General features: G+C 41.2%; 1 protein-coding gene across 1 annotated transcript in view; it reads left to right on the forward strand.

The window, feature by feature from the left end:
• GNA12 (G protein subunit alpha 12) overlaps positions 1–11,169 on the forward strand; it is a 40,889-nt gene extending 29,720 nt beyond the window's left edge. Inside the window, exons 3-4 of the mRNA XM_014870449.2 lie at positions 3,080–3,130; positions 4,015–11,169. Coding sequence (XP_014725935.1) covers positions 3,080–3,130; positions 4,015–4,584 — 621 coding nt within the window. The 3' untranslated portion in view covers positions 4,585–11,169. The remainder of the gene's footprint in view (positions 1–3,079; positions 3,131–4,014) is intronic.

Below are 11,169 nucleotides of genomic sequence, written 5' to 3' on the forward strand. Positions count from 1 at the left end.
GAGCACTTGAAGTGCAAAGCCAGCTTTGAATGGAGCTGAATGGCCAGATGGATATTGGAGAAACACTAAATATTTGCACTGAAAAAACCAAACCAGCTTCTTTATGGCCAGTGTCTTGAAGAGAAAAAAAATAATTCAACACAAAAGGGGCAGCTCAGCTGATACTTTATTTTGATAATTATTTGCTTTGAATGTAAAAATCTACTTTGACTTAGAAACTGTGTGTATATTTTTATATACATATGTTTATATACATAAGCATTTGTTTGTGTATGTGTGTAATACCCAAAGCATGAGACAGCTTTGCATAAATAATAATTTATTAGTGGAATTCAAAAATCCATTGACTTGCAACTTAATAAAAAACTCAATGAATTTGACTTCTAGATCTAATTAATATGGCTGTCTGTTTTCTCTGAATGACTAGGAAAAACGTATATAGAAAGGAGTTTTCAGTTAGCATAATTGTTCTAATTAAAAACACAAATAGCAAGCAGTTGTGAAACCTGGAGTTTCCATATTTTCCTCATTTAATAAGTTGTGTTACTCATCAAGGCAGTTCATGTCCAGTGCATGTGTGTGCTGCTGGCTAGAGGAACTGACTGTGTTTCCCAGAACATCCCAGTTTGCTGTAAATCTGACTAAAATGTAGAACAGGGTTATTCCAGAAGCCTTTGGAGCAGGAACTGAGTCCACACTTCTGTAGAACTTAATACAGGAATCCTTAATCAGGGAATCGTTATAGCAGGAGGTTTTGAGTGTGTGCACTGGGTTTGGGGTTATTACTCTGGAAGGATTTTGGTGGATGTTTTTCCTCCCTTCATGCTTGTGTGTTTTAATGTTTTGAGGGTTTTTAAACTTCAAACCCTCTGGAGCTTGTTGAGGATTTGTTGTTTTGGCTGGAAACAGATATTTTGACTTAAGTCCTGGATGCCTTTGGATTCTGTGGCAGAAGAGAATATTCAGATTCCTTCAGATCTGTCAGACCATGCATATGGTGCTCACACCTGTTCCAGCCACCTGACTTGGTTACCCAGCTCTCCCAGAGCTTTGCCATTGCTGCTTAAAATTTCCTTGAACAAATTACGTGGCTTAATTGCAATGTTAATAAGAGCTGGGTAAGAATCTAGGGAAGTTGGTTTTCTCTAAATCACTGCAGAAATGAGCTTGTATTTTTTCCTTTAGTGAGTTCATTTTCTTAGCTCCCTATCAATGTGCAGAATGTCAGAGTGATGGATGTGTGGGGTGGGAATTAGGGGAGGCAGAAGCTGTAAATCAGATGATCCTGCCTGTGTGTCCCTGTGTTTCACAGGCAAAGGGCTGTTCCCTGCTCCAGCGTGGGAGGTGGGACAGACAGGCAGAGATTCTTAAAGAAACTGGGTAGAAAATTGGAAAAATCTCTATCAGAGATGGCCCCTGTGCAGTATTTTTGCACATCTGAAGCCACTGTGTGGGACGGAGCACAACAGATAGAGAAGGGATTTTTTGTAGCTTCAGTGTTCTTTTCTTTCTGGGCTCTCCCATCTCCTGAACATGACTAATGCTGTACAGGAAGCCCTTTTCTCTTATTCATGCAGTCTGTGATATCTCTTCTGATCCACAGAGTGCCAAAAAATACAGGAAATTACTTTCACCTTATGAAAATTCATGATTGTAAGGAAGCTCTTAGAGCAATTGTTCTTTGGAAACTTCCCCTCTCCCCCACGCCACCCCCCCAAAAAAGAAGTGGTTTTTTTGGTTTTTTTTTTTATGCTAGCAATCCATTGTAAATCTTTTGTTGATACATGGTAGTCTTTTGCAAATCCGTGTGTTCTCTCTCCTTTATGAAAAACACTTCCAGTTTTAAATGTTAGGGAATAATAAACTCCAGCTCTTTTTGTGTGTGCCTTAGGCTGGGAGCATGTACTTGTCCAACACTGAATCCTCTGATCTCCAGTGTGGCTCCTCACAATGACCTGTTGTGTTCATCTGGTTAGAGTTGTACTGGGGGCAATAATTCTGCTCTGCTGTCTCAGGCCTATGGTGTAGAGGAGGATGTGTGGTTTGAGAATTTATATTGCTGCTGGAGTCCAGGGTAGTATTTGGAGGAAGTTCCATTCTGAATTGGTGACTTGGTGAGGGCACCTACTGTTATTTGGTCATGACTGACAACCCTGCTCTGTAATAAAGAATGGGTTTTCCTGCCTAAAAGCACTAAAAGGCAGCAGGATTTTCCACTTTATTTTTCATATGACATGGCTACAACTACAAGACACATCCTGAACAATAAAGAAGACCTAGTGAATTTCTTCTTCATGAAGGGAAGCATTTGCAGGAGAGTTTCACTCCAGAGTAGTCTGCATCTGTATGGAAACAATATTGTGAATTCTTTAAAAGTCTGTGCAGAGCTTCTTGTCCCCACTTCATGCAAAGGGACACTTGATTTGAGTGGGACATGTTTGATAAAAGACCAAATCCTCTTACACAAGAATAAATTTTCACACAAGAATGAATTTTCCCTGTAAACCTTCCTATTTTCTTCTCAATATAACTGCTAAAGGACTTTGTACAAGATGAGCAAATCTATTATTAAAAGTCTTGAGCTCAAAAGGGAAGCTATCTATAGAAGAGCAAGTCCTTGAAAATGTTCATTTTTTTGTTTGTTTGTGACAAGCAAGTCTAGCTTAAATCATCATAAATTGTGGGGGACTTAAATCTTCCACTTTTCTAAAGATATTCCAGCCTGTCTAGGATATGCTTTTGTTCACTGTTACAAATTTTAAACAAAATATACTGCTTTCTTACAAGTATGTTTCATTTTTTACACCCACTCAGTGTCAGTTAACTGCATTTATCTTGTAAGGGTTTGAAAAAAGCCAAATTCTTTAAGTCAAAGAACTGACTTTAATAACACTTCTCTTTTATTGTAGATTTACTGGATAGATCTGAGCATTTTTTCAAATCTCTTCTCAACTTTAATTTTTCCAGGCCTGGTGATATTGCTCTGTTAGCCCTCAGTGCATGTTGGGAAGAAGGTTGGTTCTGTTGGGTTTGCTGTCCTAGGAACAAGCTCAGTTCCCATGTCTTTCCTTTTCCACAGGGTGAATCAGTGAAATACTTCCTGGATAACCTGGATCGCATCGGTCAGCTGGTAAGAAACCTCCTCCTCCTGAGCCAGACAAGGAAAGCCTGAGTGTGCTGTGATCAATGGGGTTTGGTTGGGTTTTTTTGGAAGCTTAGCATTTGTTCAATCTCTTTTGACAGACAACAAATGGAAATTGTATTTGTGCACATATTTTATCAGCCCTTATGTGCAGTCTCTGGGTCTCATTCGCTTTTCCTGATGATCTGATGGCTGATGCTACTTAAGGTAGCAGAATGAAACCTTAGCAAATAAAAACCATTCCTAGCACTTGTAAGATTCAATATCTGTAATCAAAACATCTGTCAGGAGACTTAGAGGAGGTGGTTTTCCTAAACAGTAACAGTGATAAGGTTCTGAAGAACATATTTCTCCACAGTGGTAAGTTGGGCCACAGCTTGTGGTAGAATCTGTTGCTGTACTTGCTGGTCATAGAGTGTGAACCTGGAAGAAGAATTTCCACCAGAGCTTTCAAGATGGTCCTTGTAAGAGTAATGAATTGTGCAAAAACTAGATTTAAAAAAATAAAAACCTTTCAGTGATGATTTGATCTGCTTTATTGAACACTACCTAAGTGGCAAGTAACACTGTAGCTAAGAATTTCATGATGAAAAAATACACTTCAGCCTTAAACGAAGAAGATGAAAGTGTGAGGAGTGAATTAGTCCTTTATTTTTGTTCTCATATGTCTCAGGATCTTCTGTAGCTGTTTACCAAAGTATTGAGCTAAATGGTCAACAGGCCAGTGTATTAAAGTTGAGTATTCATTCTTCCTGTGATAATTTCTAAATCTAAAAGCAGCTCCTGGTGATTTTACCCATCTATTCAGTATTCAGGCATTAGTCAGAATTTTTGAAGGACTTTTTTTGACACTTCTCTCCTTTCTTTTGCAGAACTATTTCCCCAGCAAACAAGATATTTTGCTGGCCAGAAAAGCCACGAAGGGGATAGTAGAGCACGATTTCATCATTAAAAAAATTCCTTTCAAGATGGTGGATGTAGGGGGACAGAGATCTCAGCGTCAAAAATGGTTCCAGTGCTTTGATGGAATAACTTCAATTTTGTTCATGGTGTCCTCCAGTGAATACGACCAGGTCCTCATGGAAGACAGGCGCACAAACAGACTCGTGGAATCCATGAATATCTTTGAGACAATAGTCAATAACAAGCTTTTCTTTAACGTTTCCATTATCCTATTCCTCAACAAGATGGATCTTCTCGTGGAGAAGGTCAAGACTGTCAGCATTAAGAAGTATTTCTCGGACTTCAAGGGCGACCCTCACCGCCTGGAGGACGTGCAGCGTTACCTGGTGCAGTGCTTCGACAGGAAGCGGCGGAACCGCAGCAAGCCCCTGTTCCACCACTTCACCACGGCCATCGACACGGAGAACATCCGCTTCGTGTTCCACGCCGTCAAGGACACCATCCTGCAGGAGAACCTCAAGGATATCATGCTGCAGTGAAGGAGAGCAGCCCCCTGCTCTGCTGGAATTTCGCTGGAGGGTTCCATCGAAGTTTTTATCCTTTCTTTATGGCCCTTGCATGCGGCGTAGGACCCATGCGAATTCCTTGGCTCAGGAATGCTGTACACTAGCCAGTCCAAACAGAGGAGCTATAGGCCGGAGGAGTCATGTTGATGTTAGCTACTGAATCATTTGGACTAAAACACTACTGAAACCTGGCCGTGGTAGGTTCTGTACCGAGTTTGGAACGCTGAATGACACAACCACCGTCTGCCTTCTTCGAGAACACAAATCTCTGACAAACCATGGATGGAAGACACGTTCCAAATGAATGCGCTCATTTTCAGAGACACTAATTGTACAAACTGCCTTTTTTTTTTGTAGTTTGGAGGTGCTGAATCGATCAAACTAATCTAAACATGATGAGATTGGCAGCTGTATTATTGGAGAATGTTAATGGAAGTTCCATTCTTAACCCTTAGGAATATGACCAGGTCTTGTGTGTGTGTTCAGCTTTGGCGAGGGTCTAGAATCCATCCCCCCAAGGTGGATGCATAGCTCTTGCCTGAAGGTTTTGCATGAGTCTCCTGAGGCAGAAGTTTAAAACTGTGTAAGGAAACTCATGCTGGAGTAAATGGGATGGGGACCTAAGGCCTCGCTGATACGGAGAAGGGTTTATTTTGCACTATGCGTGGAGGGTGTTACATCATGGGAAAACTGATTTCCTTGGTGCAGCAGCCTGTGCTGGAGCACCCAGCCATGTATCTGCACAGTGGGTGCTCGAGGGAGATGTGCTCCATGGCCAGCCAGCACTGTCCTCACACCCACAGTGGGCAGCATTTGTGAAGGTTCAGTATCTCTCGTGACAGGGCTTCATCTGTACTCAAAAGTTTGGAAGCTGATTAAACTCTTTAAGCAAAGGTTTTGGTAGCACAGCAGCTGCTTGATTAGTTCCCAACAGCTGACCTTGTAGAAAGACTGAACACCCTGGAGATCCCAGCTTTCCAGCTGCACTGATGTGTTTGGACAGCAAGACCTTGCTGTAAAATTAGCCTTTAATCTGTGTATTAATGGGATCTTTAGCCTGTAGTGATGCACACGGAACTCGGAGCACAGTCAGGTTTGGAGTTGCCTCTTTTGGGCAGTGGTTTGTGTGTAAAATGGCAAGAGGCTGTGAATAATTTGGATGTGAACTCCGAATTTCCTTGTGCTCTCAATCTCTGCCAGGTGCCTTTTCTGTGTACAGACATTGAATCTTTTCTACTGCAGTGGGGTACATGGACAAACCGAAGATATTGTAGTGCTATCCTTTAGGTAACTCGAACATAGTTTACTGTGCAATTTTTATCATAGTTTTTATCCAAGAATAAAACCTGAAGGGCTGTTTGTACCCATAAAAAGTCAGCAGATTCCCTGGAGTTCTTATCCCCTTTGAGCCTGTAATGGCATGTCAAAACAAGCAAAGTTTTACTTCAGCTGGTAATCCCATGGGAAATGTGGTCAAAGAAAAGTCCTGTTCCGTTGTCCTTTCATGTTAATTTGGATAAAATCTGGAATCTTTCTTCCCCTCTGAAGCTTGCAGATGTTCACATCAGTATTTTTTTGTGTAGTTTCCTGATGTAGCAGCCTCCTGGCTTTGTGCAGGCTCCAGAGTGGAAAAGCTGTGGCTGTTTCAGTGCCTGTAACAGGCACAGGAGTGAGGTAAGAAGCAACTGAGAAGTTGCAGATGGGAAAATCTAACTTAAATTTCAGCAAACTTAAACAGGAATTAGCTTCCTTGTAACAAGTCTTATTTTGCCAGGACCAACTCTGTCTTTTAAATATTTATTAATTTTTAGCCTTGAAGGGGAAGAATGTTACGTGACTAATATTCAGATGGAGGAAAAATATTAAGATTATTACATTTGAAAAAGAAAATGTTTCACCACGGCGTGATGCAAACCAGTTTACTCACCACATAAGGTTGGTTTCTCTGAGCCCCTTTGTTTGGCTGAAAACTAAGACTGCTTTCAAAGCTTTCAGATGTTTTCTGAGTTCTTGGTGGTGATTTTTGTTTCACACAAGATACTGGGAAAGAGGAAGCAGTTGTGGGCTCACCTGACTTCTAGGTTGACTTTAGTTCTTAGTTTGCTGTGAGCTTTATTCTTTCACTGAATTTTCCAGATGCATTAATATTATGCCTGTTTTCTCAAATTAGTTGAACATTCCCTTTCAACTGTATTTTTTCTCAAGAATTACCTCAGTTTAGTGTCTGAATCTACTGTAGTTTTACCTGGGAGGCATAGCATGGAATTTCCTGTTCTGTTTTTCTCTTGACACTCATCCATGGTTTTGTATCCTTAGTCACCTTATGGATTTACCTTCAACAGAGCTAATGATGCAACTTATATTTTAAGTAACTTAAAATCTGCACCTGGAAAATAAACAGCATGAGAGATCTCACACTGAGCTCTCAAGCTGCTTTTTTTTTTTTTTTTTTTTTTGTATGATATGGCAGTTTTGCACACTAAATCAGTTTTAGAGAACCAGTTTGCCCACCTTGGGCCCATTATTGCCTTTCTTGTTTTAATTGATGAAATGGGCCTGAGTGTGGGGCTGCAGCTGCAGGTGAAAATCAGTGGTTTGGCTCTGTGGGCTCAGAGTTCTGTCAGGTCTGGATAGAGATGGATCACACCAGGAACCCCAGGTCAGGAAACTCTCCTTGCAAAAGTCAAGCACTTCCCAAGTTTGTAGAGGAGCTGACCTTGTGAGTGAAAAAGGACGTGGGGGTCTTTTCTAACTGTCAGTTTTCTCTGCAAAATATTCTTCTTGGCACAGTTGAGGGGGCTTGGGTTTTTTTTTCCCATATTTGTAGTATAATAAAGCCAGAAAATCATGTTGTGATAAATATGATAAATCAATGAATTACTAAAGCAGAACTTAGGTAGATGAGGTTGTTCACACATCTCAGGACAGGCCTGGTTGGTTGCTTAGTCCTTTCACCAGAAACAAATAGAAAACTTTATTTTAAATTACATCCTGGAGAACTTTGCAGGTAAACACAGCTGGAGAAAACATCTTTTTTTGTTAGTTTTATAGGCTTATTGTTCATAGGCTGGTCAGGAAATGGGTCACAAGCAGGATGATCATCAGATGGAGACCTTGAACAAGTACTTTTTTTAAAAAAAGAAAAAAGCAGCTTTTTGCTGTCTCTCCTCTGGGGTCAGTGACAGTGTTGCAGAGGGGTTGTCTCTCCCGAGGACAAAGAGAGGAAGCTCCTGCAGCCTGTGCTGGGGGCAGAGACTTACGTAATCCTGGAGTTGAAGTAGAAAAACGAAGTGGGAGTCATTTATCCAACACTACTTTGTGTTTGTTGTCCTCAAAACAAGTGTTAAGCTAATGGAGTGTGTCAGTACCACTCCTGCAGATTGCAGTGCTGTAAGGCTCTGAACAATCCTTACATGCATTGCAAGGTGAGTTAAAAATGAAGAGTTGTTTTCTGGAAGTGACATATTCAATAGGCACTTGTCACTTTGAAGGAATGAAACAGTTCTTAATGTTGAAAATTAGCTAGTGCTGGTTATGGAATTGAAATTACTGGCCACTCCATTTTACAATGCAAAGATGCTTTCAGTTTCGTGCAGAGAACAGATCTTATTTAATATGGCAGCATAGATTATTTGACTTACTAACTTGATAATTTTTTTTTTAATTGCTGCTGTGTAAAACCTAGAACTAGGCACGTTACAAGAATGAAACTCCTGAAGATGACCATTCCCAGGCCTTCTGAGGCAGGTAAAGCTGAGCTGCAGCCAAGCAGGCAGAGTAGAGACAGTAATGGCCAATAAAACCATAGGGAAATGGAGTAGGAGGAGCTCATTTGTACCTGGCACTGGAGACAAAAATACAGTTCCCCCAGGACAGCTAGAGTGGCATTTGGTGTGAAAAGTGGTGCATTTGGAGTGTGTCCCCCCATCCCCATGGCTTCATTCCCTCTGGGAATTCACCCATCCTGGTTACTGTGATCTGCAGAGAAACATAGAATTAAAGCAGTTAGAAGAACAGATGTGGTACCACTGAAGAAACCAGCAGCTTTCTTTAGTGACAGACAGCTGCCTTCCACAGAACAGCATTTTAGAAAAACAGGTCCTCTGCTGCCTTTAGATGGCTGTCTTTGTATTAACAATGTTTTAATTTATATTAACTTATGTTTTGGAGTCTTTTCTATATGTGTACTTCTTTATTTCTGGAGAAAAAAATCCTTCCGTGCATGGACCTAGAGGATTTCTCTAAAAGGCCCCTCTGATTTTCAAGCAGTGAGTTTTGACACCTGACTTAGCTTGGCTTCAGTCACCAAATTTTAAGGAGTGCCTGCTGCATTGATGGATGATTTGATGTGTGCCAGCTTGAGAGACAAACACGATATTGCAACAACACCTCCACACAGTGCAGTTTGTATGTAAACCAAACACTGATCTCATGATGAGAACTGTAAGTTTAGCAGTACCCTCTTTTCTGTATCCTCTTTCTAATATAAAATCACGTGGTGTAGTCAGGGGTTTAATATAGCACTGCCAACTCTTTACCTCATACTCTAATTCTGTAACACGAAGTGGTGGGTGGGGTGTTTCAGTAGCAACTATAAAACATCTGTGCCTACTTTTGTAAATGAGCTTTTAACAGTTTTTTAGGGAGCATCCATTATGGATCAGGAAGACTGGCGTGGTCTGGGCCAGACTTGGCCTGAATTAATGCTGACTCCACACAGTTCTAGGTGAGGACTGTCTAGCCTAGTGAGGGATAATTGGTAATGCAAGACCTAGTGCTTTTTAATAATACCTGTTTTGTAATTAGCTGGGGTGATCTCTGCTTTGTGCTGTGACGTGGGCACTTCTTTGTTTTAACACTAATCTTTTTTTACATAGATGGAAATGAGTGAAGCCAGGAGATTTGGAGCTGAAACTGCCTCTCTGCTACCCAGGTGATGCTGCCTCTTGGCTCATCTTGGTGTTGGGCAGTTCAGCTCGATCCTTGACGTTTTTATCTTTCTAATGGCATTTGGAAAGCGGTGTTGAAGTTTGTCTGTGTGTTGATATGCTTGTGTTCTTACTGGGTGGGGAGTGTGGAGGTTCTAGATTGTCAGTGCTGGTGGTTCTGTGCCTGGCTTGAGGAGCTGTCCCAGCCCAGCTCTTGGCCTGTGACTGAAGGTCGTATCTTCTGTCTGGTGTGAAAATAGTCAGAGGGGGGAAAAATGAGCAGCACTGACTTCCAAGGTGGGCATTCTGGTTAAAAAAAAAAAAGCCAAAGTATGTTGGAGGGGAGCAGGAGAGGGGAGCTAGTTTCTAAACAGATCCCAAAAGCTGATGGTGCTTGAAGACTGTATTGAAGTGAAATGCCATCTGCACTGACCCAAAAGCTTTGGGTGATCCAGAGAGCCATTGACTGTGAATTAGGAGCAGCAGGCTGGCAAGGCTGGCCCTGCCTTTGGAAATCTCTCTATTCATCTGTTCATCACTGGCTGCTGAAACTCAATTTTGATAAAATACACTATGCAGATCTCTGGCCAGACAGTGCATCTTACTCCTTCCTGACAGCTGCTTAAACTTTCTTCAAGATACCAGAGCACAAGAAGGTAAGAGACTGTTTCCATTCTTTGAATAAAAACTACGAATGATGGAGAGCAACATTTTTTTTAATAAGTAGGACCTGAGAGAGCATCTTTTGAGGGAAGTGACAGGTTTTGAGTAGCACAACTTCTCTGCTATTACTTCCCATGGATCTCTTGTGCAGGTGGTTGGGCACAAAGGCTGAGAGGAGATAGCAGGGAGCAGGGGGATGTGGAGGAGAAAGGATCTGTTGGGAGCTCAAGAGACTTGGGAAGGTGGTTGGTGGACTTAGGTTTGGAGAGGTGTGTTCAGAGTCCCGTTTGCATTGAAGCCATTAACCCTCTGTAGGATAGGGAGTGTTCCTCCAGGTTGTGTTGTCTGGAATGTGGAATGGGCTTGAATTGATGATACAGATTAAAAAGTATTTCTGGAGGCTCCACTGAACAGCAGTGCTGGTGTTTCTCACTCTAGTGAGAAATTGTCTTGTTTGTGGAATCAAAATGTACAAAAGCAAACTGACAAAACACCAGCTTATCTGTGACATGACCACATAGCTTAGGAAGCCAAGTGATGTTATCTTTTATTCTGCAATGTACTTGCTCTCTGGTGCCTATGCATTAACACACATACTATGCAATATCAGTCTTTTTGTTAAACCAGTTCACTACATTGGGCAAGAAAGGCCTGAGTTTAGCCTTAATTTTCTTAACAATTCACAGGAAAGTACTTTAAAAACAGTTACAAACTAAAAGAAGGTGGAAAATGCATAAAGTAAAAGCACAGTCCCAGACTGCTCACACAAGTGTCTTTCTAGCACCAAAACAGCATCCGTGATAGAAGCAGCTACTTGCTGTAATAGTTTCAACTTATGAAAACTGTGTACTAGATAAAATTATATTGTGATGTGTAAAAAGTGTATTTTATAGCTTTGGTGACTTAGTTTACTGTTTTGTATATATGAATTTTATAAATCTATTAAAACTTGACTTGTTATACTGTT

The sequence above is a fragment of the Sturnus vulgaris genome, chromosome 16 (genome assembly GCF_052056855.1).
Source record: "Sturnus vulgaris isolate bStuVul1 chromosome 16, bStuVul1.hap1, whole genome shotgun sequence".
NCBI classification, from domain to species: domain Eukaryota; kingdom Metazoa; phylum Chordata; class Aves; order Passeriformes; family Sturnidae; genus Sturnus; species Sturnus vulgaris.